Genomic DNA, 18,648 nt, shown 5'->3' with positions numbered 1-18,648 from the left:
TATTGTATTAGGCCAAAAAATTAAAGTCATCCCAAAACATGTTTTCTATGCATATTTAATGAGAAAACACGATTGGAGATGATTTTGGGGCATATTAATGTGCGTCGCTGTGTGTGATGTGTCCTGTGTCCTGTGACCTGTGACCTGTGTCCTGTGTCCTGTGTCCTGTGTCCTGTGTCCTGTGTCCTGTGGCGTGTTGCCAAAATTTGTTAACTCGATAAATCTTCTTCCAAAAACTCAATTCAAATTCTGACTTTGCAGGATGATTTGGGACTACTAGGAGACGTGCTGATTAGTTTTTGAGCAATATCTGTTGACCGGTGTAATTTTTTTGGTCCGAATGGAGTACCCAAATCCATACATTTTACTTTTTTGATCATTTTTCAACCATTTTGGTGACACGATGGTTTCGTGCCCAGACATGAAATTCAAAATCTGACTTTACGGGATGATTGGGCACTATGAGGAATATATCTGGTCAAATTCTCAACGACATTGATCGATCGGTGTAAAACTTAGACTCTCAAGAAGCACTTATGAGAAAAATGCCTTAAAATGATATTCTTTCAATTTGAACGCTGAAAGACTGTGTAGTGGGGGGTTTTTTGGAACGAGAAACCCGAATCTGATGTTAGTTTTAAGATGCAATCAATTTTTCATAGACTTTTCATAGAAAAATCCACAAAAAATTTCATTTTTGTATGAAAGACCTGCCTTTGTGGTACCGTTATGATGTGAAACTTTGAACAGGCAATTTTTTTGATTGAAATTGCTTTAAACTTGGTGTGATTATTTACTTTGATAAGAAAATAATATTCACAAGTTTTCACGGTAATTTAAATTACTTCAACCATACATAGAACATAATTTCTGTTTATTCCCAAAAGGGGATCTTAGATAATAGTAAATTTTTAATTTGACTATTTATCAATAGATGGCGACACATAAAATAGCAACTTCGAAACAGATACGCATTTCCTATATGGACACTCGCCCAAATGTCGAACTATTTGTTTGAATTTTCAACTTCAATTTAATATTTAACACTTTTGATTTCATCTAAAAATATCATTCTATACACAATTCTATGCAGAATTTAATTGTGCTTCATTTCACAATTGTCAAAAGAAAGAAATTTCCAAAAATATATTAATATTTTCCATTTTTCCGTCGTAACATTGAAAATTCCAAATGTCGGATATTCGTCGTCCAATTCTCGGCTCCCAAATCTCGACATATTTCATGAATTTTCACTGCGAAATTTGAACAACTTTAAGTTTTGACAGCTATAAAGTGTATTAATGTTGAAAAACAAAATAAAAGTTTCATACTTTTTTCAATTTTTGACAGCTCAGGAACGCATTCTTTACATTGAGGTAAACAATACAAAATATCGAAGTTGAAATTATTAGATTGATATATTTTTGCTGCATATTTAATTTTATTTATTTTTTCATAATAAAATAGCAAAAATATTTAAAAATATTACGTTATTTCACTGATCTATGATATTTTTGGTTTGAATTTCACAATGATCCAAATATCGACTTTAACTGTCACATCTGTCAAATTCAAAGTATTTCACTTGAAAATTGGGTGCTTTATGTATCGGCAATTGGACGATTTATTCCGGAATAATATTACAGTGAAAAATGAAAAACAAATATAATTGTTTTTCTTTATATTTTCAATATTTCTGTTCAATAACTAAATTAAAGTATCTACAATTCGCAGACATATATTTTTTTCCAAATTAGTTATTTCTTCATATAAAAAAATGCATTTTACCGGCTTGTTTACTTTTGACGTGAAAAAGTGATAAAAATACCGAATTTTTTTGAACGTAATTTGTGAAAACAATAATAGATTTTTGATTAAAATTTGGATTATAATAAAGAGATTTGATATTGATCTTTCATAATTTACTTTTAAAAATGCAATTAAAATGAATTTTCAACTTTTAATTTCAATTCACCTCTCGGTATTCCGACATGTGTACTGTATACACAATTCGATGAAGAATTTAATTGTGCTTCATTTCACATTTCTCAAAAGAAAGTATTTTCCAAAAATGTATTATTTTTTTCCATTTTTTCGTCGTAACATCGAAAATTCCAAATGTCGGATATCCATCGTCCAAATCTCGACTCCCTAATCTCGACACATTTCATAAATTTTCACTGCGAAACTTGTACTCGTACAACAAGTGTCACGAAACATAATCGTTAGCACCGATGGATTTTTCGAATACACTCAGTGCTATAAATCACTTGATGATGCGCCATTCGAGTGTTTGTTTCTTCAAGATATGTCGGAAAGAAGTTACGAAATGATAAACAAAGATGATTTGACTGTTCAACGTGAGAATTATTTCAAAAATGGTTATAATCCAGACCTGGAACTATTTTGTAATTATGTTGACATGACCATAGTCAATGCCATCACTGATGATAGTGACGTTCACCTTTTGTGAAGTTATACGAACAAAATCAGTTTGACACTTTGTTGAATTGTGTTGACGGAAATGAGGCTGAACCATATTCAGTGATAATACATGGTGATATTTGGTCGAACAATGCGATGTTCAAGTTAAACAGCAAAACACAGCCGCGGAAAACATGCCTTATCGAATGGCAGATGTCACGCTATGCATCACCAGCTTTGGATATCGTTCACTACATTTTCATTAGTACAAAGCGAGAACTCCGAGGTCACAACTATAACACTTATCTAAAGGCATACCATGAAAGTTTGACGAATCATTTGATAAGGCATTTGGAAGTATTGCTTTCTTCAACCATGGGGTCAATCACGAAATTCTAGTGCATCTAGAAAATTCTAGTGCGTGAAGTTGGCTCTCAGTAGTTTTTCATATAAATTATATGGCCTTTGGAGTGAAGTTGGCTTCGTTTGTGACGCCATTCTTCGCACTAGATTTACTAATTTTTCTAGTATTCACTAGCGTGATTCGCCCCATGTCTTCAACAAATTCTTTTTTTTCTTTTGAAAAAAATTAAAATATCGCCTAATTAAATGTGTCCCGATTTTAGACTCGGCTCGAACCCAGAAAAAATATTTCCATACAGCGCATTACAAGATCAGCTGCGAAAGTTTGGAAAATTTGGCTCATGGCAATGGAGGTTGGTTTATCTACAAATGGGCCAAACAATGGTCGAAACGAAAAAACAGAGAAACATGCCACCAAAGTATCCGACGCATTTAATAAACGTATTCGTGGGTGATATGTATCGATTGGGATATATTTAAATCCACAAACCACCCTCATATTTCTTATACTACCACAGAGTGTATTTATTTCATTTCTTTTATTGTTGTATACGTATAAAAAGTCATATTCACTCTGGAATTTATAGAGTGCGTCAGTGTGAGGGGAAAAATTGATTATTTTCGCTTTATAAATAGGAAAGTATTTACTGAACTCATATTTCAATAATTGTATTATAATCATAACTAAGTTTGCAGCGTCTGCTGAGAAGCCGTTATTTGCACCGAGAGTTCGTCTGCCCGATGGAAATTCGATTCCTGTGTTGGGTCTCGGCACTAGCTGGGTAAAATTCTTTAATTTTCTTTTTTTCTTTTTTTGTGTTTTGTGCTAAGCATATTGATGATAAAAGATGCAATTGACATTGGATATCGTCACATTACACGCTGAGGGTGAAATTAAACGTGAAGACATTTTTGTCACAACAAAGGTACATTACCGTTACTATACCTAGGAGGGTTAAAATTTACAAATAAAAAAAATTGAGAAAAAAAAAATATCGAATCAAATTGACAATTCTCTCAGTGACGCCTCAACCAAAATCGTATGCTGTCGCGTAATGTACAATGTACATTGTACATATGTACGTTGAACTGTCAACGAAAACAAAATGTCAAAACTGCATACAAAACTCCATACAAACTAAATGAATCTGTCAAAGTAATATGACAACGTCGTTCATTAGTTAACCAAGTGTTGAATATAATGTTGTCATTTTTCGTAATTCCAATTGAAATTATTGAGTTTTAGTATCAACCATCGCCGATTGATTAGAGTAACTTGCGAAAAAGAGGTAAGATAAAATCGAAAAATCGAAATTAACCAAAGAACAAAACCCATTAAATGTGATTCTATCAACAGTATTGCGAATGGTCTAAAACATTTAGTTCATTGATAGTATGTATGTATTCTTTGTAATTTCGACGCCATTGTTATTGCCTTGTTTTGACTTATGGAGAAAGAGAGAGTGAGAAAAAAATATCAAATATTCATGAATTATTTACTAATTACTTACTGAAATTACATTGAAATTGGCCTTTTGCATGAATCTTCAATATCATCCCATGTAGTAGGTGAAAAATCGCGAAAAATGAAAAAAATTATTAAACTTCTTTTCTTCGATTTACAAATACTACTCAATTTTCTGTATCACCTGGTGAAATCAGAATGAAAAAAATCGCATTCCATATCATCTGAATCACGATCTGGACTTTTTTCACTGTTTAAGTGCTCTATACCGAGTGTCCGAGAGTTTCATATAAACTTGCTATGTGATACCTATTGAATAGTAAGCGAATACCAATCGTGATTGAATCAATAGGAATTTTAATAAAATTTCTATTAACATTCTAATAAAAAATCTACTAAAATTCTAATAAAAAATCTACTAAGACCTAATAATTAGTAGTTGTTAGTAGCTAGTAAAATAATAATTATTACTTCTTAGTGGCTACTAAGAATTACTAAATAATAAAGTACTAATGGAAAAAATCTACTAACTAATAAGAATTTTTATTAATTATTATTTATTAGTTACACCAATGATTTTATTTTCACGATTGTTTTTTTTTATGTGAGTGAATTACGTTATCCATGGCACAAATGTATATAGGTTGGCTCTAGTTGTATGCAAGGGTATCGAATTTACATGGAAGACAGTCATACACATATTTTGTCTCTGCTTGACGATCCGAGAACGTCGTTTCTTGCTGTTTATGATGGCCATGGCGGTGCCAATATTGGTAAATATGCTTCAAAACAAAAAAAGGTATTTGTTAGCTCTGATCTAAACATTGAAATAAACAAAACCCTGAGACAATGACAAGGATGTCTTTAGTTACCACTTCAATCATTCAATTGTTACAGGCTTTCTTGAATATCGATGAAGCATTGCTAACCTCGGAAGAATTAAAGCATGAAATGGGTGGTTCAACAGCTGTCGTTACATTGATCAAAGATAAGAAGCTGTATTGTGCAAACGCAGGCGATTCACGAGCCATTGCATGTGTTAATGGACAGGTATGTAGAACGAGTTGCACTTAATTCTTAATAAGTGCGTTTGCATCAAGATTCTTGGCATACATTTGACTTAAATTGAACATTTTTTTAACGTTTCCAACAGGCAATCGCATTGTCAGTCGATCACAAGCCAATTCTACCAGTTGAAATGCAACGAATACACGAAAGTGGTGGTTGGGTTGAGAATTGTCGTGTAAATGGTAGCTTGGCTCTGTCACGTGCATTGGGTGACTTCAAGTTCAAGCAAAACAAAAAGCTTAAGGCTGAACGACAAATTGTCACTGGTAAGTGATTTGGTTGATGCTTACATCGAAAAACGATTTAATAACATTGAAACAGAGATTTGCTCAGCGCTGCTGCCATCCACAGCATATTAAAATATCTTGCTGAGAATGCGTCGTCCGTTGCATGCGAAGGTACGTAGCAGTTTATACATCACAGCGAACAACAATACATGCATTGTTCTCTATTCAATCGTTTGAATGTTTTGAGTCACATAATCGTGAAGAGAACAATAGATTCATTCTTGTTCGCTGTGATGTATAAACTGCTACGTACCTTCGCATGCGACGGACGACGCATTCTCAGCAAGATATTTTAATATGCTGTGGATGGCAGCAGCGCTGAGCAATACTCTGCATTGAAATGTTAATTGAATTACAGCTTATCCAGATGTTGAAATTCACGACGTCGATGAAACATGGGACTTTATATTGTTGGCGAGTGATGGTATTTTGGATGTGTTGACAAATGATGATGTTGTCAAATTGTGTTTGAAGAAAATGGAGAAGGGCATACCACCAGAGCAAATTTGCGAAGAAATAATGACTGAATGTTTGTCACCCGATTTACTGATGACCGGTACAGACAACATGACAATGGTTTTGATATGCTTTCTTCACAATAATTCATACGAAGTTTTTTGCAATCGGGCCGCTGACTATTGTCTTCGTTTGTTTCCCGACGATGAAAAATTTCAAACAAAATCGGTTGAAAGCCAATTTGCAAAAAGTGAAAATGCAGAGGCTGGAGCTGTGATAACACAAGGTGATGGCGAAGATGATGTGGCTGAAGATTCAATCTCAAATTCCGTCGAAAATGTTGAAGAAAACAAAGTTTCCAGCGCTGGTAGTCAAAGCTCCGGAGAAAAAATATCAAGCGACACTATACAAATTTTTGTCAAGACATTGACTGGTAAGACCATCACATTAGAAGTCGAACCATCCGATACAATCGAGAACGTTAAGGTCAAGATTCAAGACATGGAGGGTATTCAACCAGATCAACTGCGTTTAATTTTCGCCGGTAAACAGCTCGAAGATGGTCGCACATTAAGCGACTATAACATCCAGAAGGAAAACACAATTGATTTATTTTTAGGTTCGAAGGGAGGCATGGATCCATCGGATAGTGGTCAAGAAAGTGACGCTCCTTCGCCGCCACCACAATCTGGACGCGGTCGATACGAGACACTTGTGGAAGATATTACTGATTCTGAGGTTGAGAATCTTCTGTCTAGTTCTCCAAGTCCAGAATCCTCTGAGTTTTCAGATGATGAAGAAAACGCCGAAGAAAATCGGTTTGCCAAACAAAGAGAAGAATTGAAAGCTAAAAGAGAAGCAGTGCTAAAAGCATTGGATGACGAAGAAGAACGTTTGGCCAAACTAGAAGAAGATTTCAACAAACAAGATGAGGAGAATTCACGACGTGCACAAATATTATTCGATGACTTAGTAAAGTCCGGGACAAAAAGTTGGAAATATGCAAAAAGAAAAGTTGCAGTCGAAACAGTACCAGCTGGTGTTCGAAAACATCTCAAACGAATTTACAAAGAACAACAAAATGGCTCCAGGTATAGAAAAAAAAAGATTAATAATAATTCATTATTTATTTCCATTTTAAAAAAAAACCACGCAATCCAAAATAAAAAACCCTTTTAATTTATTTCTTATCATTTCCATTTATTTTCTTTTGGCTCAAATTCAAATCAAATTGATCACAAAATGTTTCATTTAATTTTTTCAAAGTTCAAATTCAATGTGTGTATAATTTTTATTAAATACCAAATGTGAATAAAAGCAAAGATTTAAGAAATAAATGAAAACTATATATGCTATTAGGATGTAAATAGTTCGCCTGAATCATTTTTTCCCTTGACAAAATTCCAGAATGGAAATTCTCGAAATCCACAACAATACCAGTCATCATTATTTGATGATTCTATTGGCAAGTTATTTTCAACACTGAAGGCAAGTTTTTTTCGGCTTCTTGTTCGTCAATTGACGTATTCATTGTTCACAATCATCGTTACAATAATTTATTTTCACTTGATTACTCTTATCGAATCGTTTTTACCCTTTGGTTGACAGCCAATTCATGTCTCATTATTAGTCTCGATGGTACATTGAACCAAATTAACAAAATTAAAATCCGGAATTTTCTGAACTAAAAATAGTCACTTACCAACTAAATTACGTCGCATTGATGATAAATTAATGCAGACAAAAGCAAGAAGTAAACAAAGCAGTCACTTCAAAAGCATAGGTGTGTGCGGAAAAGTAAAATGCCACATTAATTCAAATGTGGTGAATATTTGTAACCAAAGCCGATAAATTTTTTTCATAAAAAGTAATTCTCTTCTCCTATTTCATTCTTCATTTTTTGTTTGGAAAATTTGTGTTTTTTGTCAACGGCTGTGTAATTGGGCAAAATAATGAATTTCAGTGTGAGGAAGATAAAAATTATGTATCTATAGTTTTACACCAACACACATGCACTCTATTTAGCAAGTCGAAAAACTAAATTTATTTTGCTGGAATATTCATTAAAAAAATTATTTTCCCATCTATAAATCTTTTGCATTTGCTTGTTATAGTGTTTTTCTGTTTTTTTTCTGGCTTGATGGTCAAATATGCAGGCAAATATTCAATTAACATTTCAACAAATCCATTTTTTTAAATATAAAAATATCAATATGAATAAAATGATATGATATCAACATTGGATTGAAATGGAAGTTGTATATTTGTTGTAATCAATGTCATCAGACGTACAAATAAAATGTGTATACAGATTTATTAAATGATAGCAATGCTTGGCTAATGTAAAAAAAAGAGAAGTAATAATTATAAACTTAGTATATAGCCAGAAATAATCCTTTCCTTTTTTAGACCACACAGTCAGTAAATGCAATGTAAACATAATTTTTTTTCGAAAAAAATATGAGTTTTTTGTATTTATTCAACTCAAAGTAAATCTAAGCTTAAACACAATTGGGTAGGATTTTAGTAGATCTTCCATTGTGTTTACAATTCTATTGATAAGTATCATGTTGATATATTAGTGAGACAGTCAATCATTCCGGATTCATATCGAAACGGATGCATTTAGCTTTATATCCCGAAAAACTTTCTGCTCCGCTATTAAACGCACTATTCCTACATATTATTTTAATATTCAGCTTTTTGTGATTCGCACGTCTCTTTACAATGTCTAAAATATCATAATAATCTCTTTCATAAAAGCGATAGATGGAGTCAAATGCAGGGTATATGTGAAATTCTTTCAACTGGTCAGCGAACTGTAACATCTTTTTTAAAAGTTCCGTTGTTATTTTATGCTCTCGATATCTATCTACTTGGATGGTTAGCTTTTTGAGATTGCACAAATTTCGTGTTAATTTAATTAAAATGCTCTCATCGGAGAAATTCCCGAGCCATATCTGAAGGTTAGTAATATTCTCTATGGGGAAAAGATTTGTTATTGAGCTATCTAATTCAATACTCATTTCTACCACAAATTGCATGAGATATCTTAAAGCTGTACTGTCAATTTCATTAGGCTTTACAATTTTCAATGTCAATTTCCGAATGTTGGGTAGTTTATCTACAATCAAACGGCACAGTTCCAATGAATGATACATTTCTAGATTTTCTATTTGGGGATTTTGTAGTAAAAAATCATCAAGTTCCATATCTGGAACGATAACAATAAAATCTCTTAAATTTGGAAAATGCATTGCAGGTAATACGAACTCAAATATATTATTCCAACCAAATATGCGCAAAGTCTCCAACTGAGTACAAGCAGAAACGAATTCCGTAAATGGTCCAAAATGTGATTCTTCTAATAAACAAATGCATAGATATTTCAATTCCGAAAGAAGTGGACGAATCACAGTTAGAGTTTCGTCTCTCAAACCAGTGATGATTAACTCTAGTTTCTTAAGATTTTTACAATATTTGTAGATCAATTTGAAAACAGTATTTGATGCGTCTGATATATTAATACATCTTAATTGACGCTCATCTAAATGCAACTGAGTAACTGACGAACCAAAATCACGTAAAAACTCTTCGATTCGCAGTAGTGTAATTTCATCTCCAAATGTGTCCCTATTAAACCGTACTAGCCGAATTTTTAAAGGAAAAATTTCGTGAGCGATCCTCTCAAATCGCCTGCAAACCTTGATAATCGGATTGAAATCTCTCAAGCGACGAATTTTGTCGAATATTAGGCGTAAACAGTCATCATTTAGGGCGTTCATATTGTTGTGTGGTGAGTCAATGCTAGGAACATTTTGCTCTGTCGATGCTTGGAACAATGTCGATGCTTTCCTATTCACCTCCATCAATGATAACGAGTTCATTTGTTCAGTTAGGGTATTATTGATGCAGGATTCGACATTTGGTTTGACACTAGGGGAGAGAAACCAATGCTAGTTTTTCTAGTTTATAGCTAATTTACTAGTTTTTAGCTAATTTTCTAGTTTATTGCTTGAATAATCTAATAATGCTAATATTCCTTTATGAAATTGCTAGTTTTCTAGTTTTTTGTTCTGTCAAATGACAATCAAATGATTTCACTGACACAATGAAGTATTTTGACGTTTTGTTGTTCAGACATATTTTTATGTGTTTTGAATAATTATACACTTATAATCAGTGTTTCATATATCGCTATCAGTATCCGTAAGATAACTGAGAGGGATATATTCAGCCAGATATGAGTGTCAAAATTGTGTCAAAATTGCATTAGACACGCTTACCATCTCCAATGTCTAATTTAGACAGTATCATATCTGGCTGAATATATCCCTCTCAGTTATCTTACGGATACTGATAGCGATATATGAAACACTGCTTATAATAGTGAAAATAAGTTTAATTATTCTTTTTTAACACAAAATCGTGCATAAAGTACTTGTTTCTTTCAATAGTCGACTTGTAAAATTGATTAGTCAGCAAATCATGGCACAATATCAAAATGGCGGATCAAATAATTTTTGCTAATTTTTCTAGTTTTTGCTAGTTTTTTTCTAATTTTCCTAGTTTTTACTTGAAATATAAAAAACTAGCTAATGGTTTCCGTCCCCTAGGTTTGACATTTTTATACAATGGTTGCACTTTGAATTGTATATCATTTATTATTATTATTCGACCTCGCTTCATCAAATCTACCGTGACCTTACCGTCTTCAAACTGAACAAGTACATAATGAAGCTTATCAAAAAAGCTGTAGAGTTCATTTTTTATTAGTGAGCGATTATTTGTTGATTCAACTCTACCGAATTTCTCGAAAAAATTGTGCACATATTCCAATTCTATATAGTTCTGAAATTCGAAAGTTTTTCTATGAGTTTAAATGAACAATCAGAAATTGAAATCATAATTTCAAGAGTCTTAATGCATTTTACTTACACCTAGACTTACACAATCACATATGTCATGCTGATTTATCGGAACTATTCGAATTGTTCTCTCTGGATCTTCACCACTGAATATACGTCTCCATTCACGTCTTAAGTTTTTTAACTGTCCGTTCTGATTGTCCTGATTATCGTTCATTTTTTTAGTCTGATTACTTCGGATTACTTACTTTTGGAAGAAATATTTAAAAATGGAATAGATCGTTACAATTGAAACGATGAAACTGAAGTGAAAAAATATTTTAGTTTGTTCGTTTCAAAGCCAAAACTGCACACATTTTGCTTCTGAGAAGGTTTCATGCAGGTAAAACAAAATGTCATTGGGTTGTTTAGAAGAAAAAAGCATTCAAATATGGAAAACCTTTGTCTCTTGTTCTTTTATTGTTTTACCAAAGGTTGAAGTTGCTGTTTTTCAATGTATCATCAAAGCATATTTTTCCATTTGTTCTGTTCCTTTCTATACTTTAACCAACCAGTTTGTTCATGAAACATTTAATGATCTCTCTTGATGAAAGGCACGATACGGACATGCAAATACCTCATATCAGCTCAATCAATCTCATTGTTTCTTTTTTTTTTATATGAAATCTGATTTTATACTTGAAAAAGCATTGTTTATTTGTTTAGAATAATTTTTTCATATTTTTATCGATTGTTTATAAACAGAAAAATCCAATAAATAATTATGAAAAAAAGGCAAATTTTCTCTGAGGTTTTTCTCATAAAGTGTTTCTACACGATTAAAACGAAGAAAAGAAGAAAAAAACATGATTTACGAAATCGAAGATGATTCAGTTAAAACGAATGCACTGTATGGCTGTTGTTGTTCGGTTTGTGCGGAATTTCGTGCGTTGGCGGAAGAGAGCAAAATTTATGATGACGCCATTAGAGAAAAACACACTTCGTAAATATTCATAAATGACTGGGCAAGAGTTCGTGAATTGACGAAAATGCTTCTCATATTATTATAGTGCCACAATAACAGTTAACATCATGCCAAATGCTGTGATTTAGAAAGATTGCTTCGAATCGATTTGAGACCTGCGTACCGCACACTAACGCATCCATACTCTCGTAGTAAACAAACACATTTGGAAAAGTTTAACTCACTGCGCCGAAAATAGTGACAAGCACATGACCTATAGACGCTGGGCATAGAGCAGGAATGTGTTTTGTATATATCGTCATTGACGGAAATTTGCGTCGGGTTAATGCGTAATAAAATGTTCTATATAAATGAAAACACTGACGACGGTCTCGCTTCAGTTGAAAGAAAATTGTTAAGAAGTACAGTTGTGAAAGCGTGATTTTTTCCCAAAATTTCTTGATCGAAGCACACACAGTGTGAGAAAAAAATCTTTACAAAAAATGGCATCTAAACCGATCCGAAGTGGAACTCTTGATAATATTCCTGGATTAAGTGATGATATACGACAAATGTATCGGGATTTAAAGCGAATGGGAAGCACCACGTCAATTATTTCGGATATTTCAGAAGAAGCTCTTACATTCGACAGCAAACCGGACGATGAAGATTCGAATGAAAACACTGATTTAGCAGAACGTTTGCATGGTGTGGATTTAAGTGATGCCGATGCAATTTGGTCAAAACTTTCGGAAAGTGAACGTGAACAAATGGGCCGAGTTGTGCAACAACAAAATGTGACCGCTGTATTACCAACATTTAACCCATGGTGGGAGAATAAAGTGCATCGAATTGAAATATCCGAAATTGATGCAGATCCATCGAATATGGTCAGTACGGAACATGAATGGCGGAATTTGCAGCATCCAAAAATCAAGAAAACTATTGCTGATTTTTCACAAATTTCAATCGAACCACCGACCCAACACATTGAAAATAATTTGAAAAACGTTCTTGCCGCCTACACATCAACCGTTCGATTTTTCTATGGCGAACATTTGAGAAGTGCATATGAAGCGGTGAAATATTTATTTGTGATATGTTCGAGCTTGAAGTCAGATGATACAACGTTTATCGATTCAAAATTGGCCATCGATGCGATACGTGTGGAAGCAAGAAAAGAAGGACTTACCATTGAAGATAATGATCTAATGCAAATGAAAAAAGATATTGACAACATTACCGAGGGTCCCGATCCAAATCATCAAACCAACTGCTACATTTTGGCCGCATTGTCCGATTTATATCGTCTTTTCCAATTGGCCAAATCCCGATCATCATCGATAGCTACCAAAAAAGCATTCACAGCATCAAGCAAAAAACTTGAAATTATTCCAGCACAGGATCAAGCTCTGGAATTTCAACAGTTTATCAGCCGATTTGGTGACTTCAAAATTGTCGAATTCATCTCAATGGACAGAAAGCAAATAAATTCAACCATGAAAAAAGTGGAATATTTCTTGGCATATGCTAAAAAGTTCTTATCATTTTCATAAGCTATTGAGAGAGAAAAATATGTGAAAATAATATAAATTTATACATAAAATTGCGATTTTATTTAGTTATAAGAAAAACACGTATTATTTTTGGTGATTTTAAATAAATTTTTTATTGTTTTTGTTCAGGTATCAATAGTTGTTTGTTTTTATTCTGAGTTATTGTTTCGAATGTAAAATTTACTGCTTCCAGATTTGAAGGTGAGCTCGATAAATATCCGTACGGAGATATTTCTTGGATATATCTGTTTTTTTTTTTGTGGATTCAAGACATTATTGTCTTGCGTCAGTTTTCGTTTCGTATTTTTGTCATGGATATGTGTGACTGAGATTTATTTTTATGGTATCTTGATTTGAAAACGGATCGAAATATAACATTTATGTGTTAGTCCTTGTAGCTATGAGAAGAGATATGGAATATCCAAGGAATATGAACGAAAAAGTAGAAAAAATCTTCGATTAAATAAGAATGACTGTTCGCTTCAGAATTTATCAGCAACAGATTTCTTTTAGATCAGAAATTAAATCGTGAAATATGTATCACATATCCAAAATATTCATAAAAATGCATAAAAAGTAGGAAAATCACCATATTAAAAAGGTATTGTACAATGTGTACACTTTTACTAAAGTATTCCTAAAAATGTTCGATTATTATTATTATTTTGTGACATATATGCCGTAAAATTGAAAACAATGATTCAACGAATTGATTTTTTTATATAAACAGTGTATAAATACGAACGTGCTCTAGAACGATTATATTTATGTGTATGCATAATATTTTCGTTATGAAGTAATTTCTATATTTTAACGTTGGCTTCTAATAAATATTGAGTTTTGACATGAATTGACGAAGAAACATTTACTGAATTAATAACAATTCTATAAATATTTCTGAGTACATCGACTGCATCATGGCGAATATAAAATGAATATTGTACGTGTGTGATCTTATAATACATATATACGAAGATAAATTCATCGGAAATAATGTAAAAGTATTCACTGAAAAATGATGTTTATGATGAAATTCCACACTTCATAATAATTCATTCGCTTTTGATCTTGAAAAAAAAACGTTCGATTCTCTTAACGTCATCCTCAATCCATATAAAAATCTATCTTTCACTATCTTTCACACATATTATTGAAGAAAATTTCCGTCCTTTTTTATTTTATTTTATTTCCCCCCTTTTTTTTAAATAAAAAACTTGAATAAATTAAAATAAGGCATATGGCATAGATTCCCTCGAAATAAAAGGGACAACACCAATACATAGTTTCAGACATGTTTTGTTTTACTTTTTGTTGCATTTAATTTTCATTTGGAGCGATTTGAAATCAAACTATTTCTATTAAATATACTTAATTTTAAATTTAGACATACAACCGATTTTTAAAAGCGATATTCGCTATCCATCAATTATATCATTAGATGTTTGATGTCAAATTGCTCCAGTGTGTTCTACAAATACTTCACAACGCACACAAAATTAATAAAAAAAACTAAAATGGCTCGATTTTAAGCGAGGTTTTTTTCGGGCTTTGATTTTAATGTCTTAATCGCTATGCCGCATTTTTTTGGTTCATTTTATTTTTCGATTCGAAATAAGTACACTCATTTCGATTAATGTGACTTCATTGAAAAAAAAATGTGGGATGAGTTATTATTTTTAATTTGAAACCAAATACATGGAAAATAAAAATAAACTGAAATGAAATTCACAATTTACTTGAAAGTATTATTATTATTAAATGGGATGCGTCACATGTATTAAGTGAATGTTCGTGATTGTTCTAGATGTGACTCAATGCTGTTTGATTCGTATTTAAAATGATTTTAATTTTCATCGTAAAAATGTGCATTCAGGGAATTCACAGGTCGTGATTTAATTTCTCTTTTTCGATTTGGTTCATTTTTTTTTGTCATCTTTATAAACAGTCGCTGAATCATTCTATTTAATTATAATGAATTTTTGATTGTTTTTTAATTGAATGGAATGCAGTCTGAAATCAGCTGTTAAAATGTAAAATGAGAGTCATCAGCTGTTTCATTTCTAGAGGTAGACATATTTGGCATGCAGTCATTCCGAGATTAATAAAATCAAATTGCAACCGATTTTATTCGGATTTTTTCTTGACTTATTTTCAATTTTAAATGAAATTTCTTTTTTTTTTGTTACAAGAAGCACAGGAATGAGAAAAAACAATGTTAACCAAATCACGCATCGTACACATTCCAAATCGATTTGGTTTTCGTATCGTTTCACTTATGATGCTGTTTTGGTTTAATTTAGTTTATAAAATTGAACAAATTATTTTGGTGTTAACATAATGTGAAAGAGAATAATAGAATTTAAATTGATCGAAAACCGAAATTATAATTTGTTCAATTCTATCCAGTGATCTAATATTGCAAGCTTAAAACATACACAAACTAAAAGTAATCTAAAGTAGTTCACAGGAGCATTTGTTTAACATAATATAAGTAATTGCATACGACCTTTAACGTGCGGGTTTCTATCTCGTGTGGTAAATTTCGTTGTATATAAATTTAATTCGTTGCCACCAGGGCACATTTAACGATGATGCATCGATGGTGACGACGATGTTGACGAATCGGATGGCAGTGGTTCCATTCGTGATTCCAGTTTTTTCTTTAATATTTTGAATGTTTGTCGCATCGTCCGTAAATGATATTGTAGCGATGCTGTCATCTCGCGTTGTAATTGTTGTACTTCTTTGATGTCTTTGTGGAGATTTTGATATTCATTCTTCACTTCGGTGACCGATTCCAATACTTCCATCACTGAAACACTGTCCACAACATCATCATCAAACAATAGTGTTTTCTCTACCTGGACTAATCGACTTTGAAGCGAATCCAAATGATTACCGGCACATTGGACCTGATTTTTGTTTTATACAAAATGAAGCAATACATTCAAAGCAATTTTCGGTAACAAATTTGGTTTTATTGCAATTCTTCATGCAAATTACGAAATATATTTGGTAAAAAACATGCATCTATTACACTTACCGATTTCTCTAAATTCCGCAAATCTTCGGTTGTCATTATTCCGTATTTTTTTAGCTGCGACACAGTTTACTCCGTTTAGTGCTAATTAAATATTAATACAAGATTAAAATAGTTTTGAATTGACTTAAACGGCTTTCTTTTTGGGACATAGATTCATTGCAAGAATACTTTTCAACAAATCGTTGACAAACAATAATAATTATTAATAAAGGTTCTGGATTACTGCAGTTTTATAAATAACAACCAAAATAGTTTTGTTGTAGGTAAGTTTTGTTGTTGCTCTTCAGTTTTTAAAACCGATCGATATATTCATTTGCATAACGCACATGAAGTTGGCTTTACGTTCGAGTACATCTGTTCTAAAAAAAATATATCTAATGATAAACTGTTCAAAAATAAACGTTAAGTTTTATTGCAATTTCGTTGATGCTTACAAATAGTCAATGACACCGATTAAAATGTTTATTTTTCATGGAAAATCTTGAATTTCAGCACATGAAAAAATAATTAAAAATTTTAAACGGGAAAATTGTGTGTCGTACGGATTAAGTGATTCCCTCCAATTTTAACGATGTTGTCAAAGTGAATTGAGAAGTTGTTTTTTCACACACTCATAACCTCAATTCATCGTTTCTCCAGTGTTTTTTCTCTCTCGCAAATGTCACTTGTGTGGAACACATTTTAGAACAGTCACTTTTTGTATGCCCAGTTTACTGCACTACGAACAAACAAACAAACGATTTCAGATAAAGAAAGACAATTGTCGAATCCATCGTGAATCATCAAGTGTTTCGTCATTTCAATGATTTAGCATTTTTAAGAAGTTAAAAATGTTTGTTCACGCATTTTAATTTCTTGTCAAATCGATTCGACAATGATTTCCCTCCACTTTTATCGAATCTATGTGGAACAAATTTTTAGAACTGTATACATTCACAGCGTAGTATAGATTCAATATATATATATATACTAAGACCCATATCAGAAGCAGAACTCATATCAAACGAATCATACAAATAAAAGAAATCTCCGCCATTTTGCAAAGTATAAGTAAGTAAATCAAAGATTTTTTTTTATTGTGAATCGTCAAAGTTATCATTTTAAATTTAATTTATGACTTGAACATTTATCTGATTTTTGTGTACAATTTTTTTTTGTTTCTTTTCGGTTTTAACAGCACTTTCTCGAAACGTAATTTAAACAAATTGAGTCAAACAGCGCAGTAACCATTAACATTTTACTTTGTGTAAAGTCGGAAGAAGAGAGGATATTTTGCTTGTTTGTTGAAAGACAGAAATAACACAGGCGGTCGAACTTCGTTTTATCAGTGGACAACAAAATGGGACAAACACTATCCGAACCGGTAACTGAAAAAGAATCAGCTCATTGCCAAAACGATGAACTCGCGGTGAGTATATTATTTTTTTCGCTTCTCCTTTCCCTTTGGTTTGTTTTGTTTTCAGCACACTGGCATTTGTCAATTACTCGTACAAGCGGTTTTTAATTTTAGACACTCGAAAAATAAGCAGAGAAAGAGAAGAAATATTTTATTTTCATACAAAATTGTCGTACACATCTAGATACGCCAGTGTGAAGTAAACAAAGCAAAAAACACATTAATCACATCGAAAATAGACAAAAGAAAATGAACCAATAACGATTGCACTAATTCAATTGTAACTCCCAATTTTATTGATTAAACTATTTTAACGACGACAACAACAAATGCACAGATCAACGATTTGTACGAACGACACTAGCTTAAACTATGCAGTATGGTTTGGTGTATGTGCAAAGCATACGAAATGTATCCATACCGAAGAAGAAGAAGAAGAAGAAGAAAACATGAATTCAGAATGTTCTGAAAATTGAATATATAAAATGAAACGTTGCACATTATTTAGTGAATAAAAGTCAATCTCAATGTTAACCATGAATTCATGGCATGGTATCACTCTCTTTTTCTATCTTTACTCTCCTCTAAATGTGATTTATTGACATTCACTCTTAGCTAAATTGCTGTACTTGTCGCTTTAACACAACCATAAATTCCATTTATGAATTAAGGCAATTAATTGAATCATTGATGATTTTTCCATTTTATTTTCACGATTGTTTTCTTTTTCTTAATTGAATGGTTAAGAATAATAATGAAACTTAATTTTGGTTCAAACT

General features: G+C 32.3%; 3 protein-coding genes and 1 long non-coding RNA gene across 6 annotated transcripts; 3 read left to right on the top strand and 1 right to left on the bottom strand.

Moving 5' to 3' along the window:
• Window positions 1-3,963: 3,963 nt before the first annotated feature.
• Window positions 3,964-7,233, top strand: LOC116348824 (probable protein phosphatase 2C T23F11.1; the record flags this gene model as incomplete). The annotated part of the gene is made up of 5 exons (XM_031779973.1): window positions 3,964-4,250; window positions 4,896-5,051; window positions 5,150-5,302; window positions 5,406-5,586; window positions 5,966-7,233. Coding segments are annotated over exons 1-5 (1,773 nt in total), but the record flags the coding sequence as incomplete, so codon positions are not given.
• A 5,040-nt stretch (window positions 7,234-12,273) lies between these two features.
• LOC116348789 lies at window positions 12,274-13,476 on the top strand. Its single transcript, XM_031779903.1, has one exon. The coding sequence runs from the start codon at window positions 12,378-12,380 to the stop codon at window positions 13,428-13,430; it is 1,053 nt and encodes a 350-aa protein (XP_031635763.1). The 5' UTR covers window positions 12,274-12,377; the 3' UTR covers window positions 13,431-13,476.
• A 41-nt stretch (window positions 13,477-13,517) lies between these two features.
• Window positions 13,518-17,279, bottom strand: LOC116348790. Of its 3 annotated transcripts, none has more exons than XM_031779906.1 (3): window positions 16,908-17,279; window positions 16,474-16,554; window positions 13,518-16,342 (listed from the first exon to the last, which is right to left on the bottom strand). In XM_031779906.1, exons 2-3 carry the CDS (start codon window positions 16,507-16,509, stop codon window positions 16,013-16,015), a joined length of 366 nt encoding a protein of 121 aa, XP_031635766.1. In that variant the 5' UTR covers window positions 16,510-16,554; window positions 16,908-17,279; the 3' UTR covers window positions 13,518-16,012. The 3 variants fall into 3 exon arrangements, with proteins under 3 accessions (XP_031635766.1, XP_031635764.1, XP_031635765.1); XM_031779904.1 differs by having other exon boundaries at window positions 16,474-16,832; window positions 16,908-17,277; XM_031779905.1 differs by having other exon boundaries at window positions 16,474-16,827; window positions 16,908-17,277.
• LOC116348791 lies at window positions 17,189-18,424 on the top strand. Its single transcript, XR_004201859.1, has 3 exons — window positions 17,189-17,523; window positions 17,651-17,881; window positions 18,207-18,424. It is a non-coding gene; the product is annotated as an uncharacterized LOC116348791 (long non-coding RNA).
• The last annotated feature ends 224 nt before the right edge of the window (window positions 18,425-18,648 follow it).

The sequence above is a fragment of the Contarinia nasturtii genome, unplaced genomic scaffold, assembly GCF_009176525.2.
Source record: "Contarinia nasturtii isolate CC-2019 unplaced genomic scaffold, AAFC_CNas_1.1 Cnas_scaffold_2678, whole genome shotgun sequence".
NCBI lineage: Eukaryota > Metazoa > Arthropoda > Insecta > Diptera > Cecidomyiidae > Contarinia > Contarinia nasturtii.
This window is presented reverse-complemented; position numbering and strand designations above follow the sequence as displayed.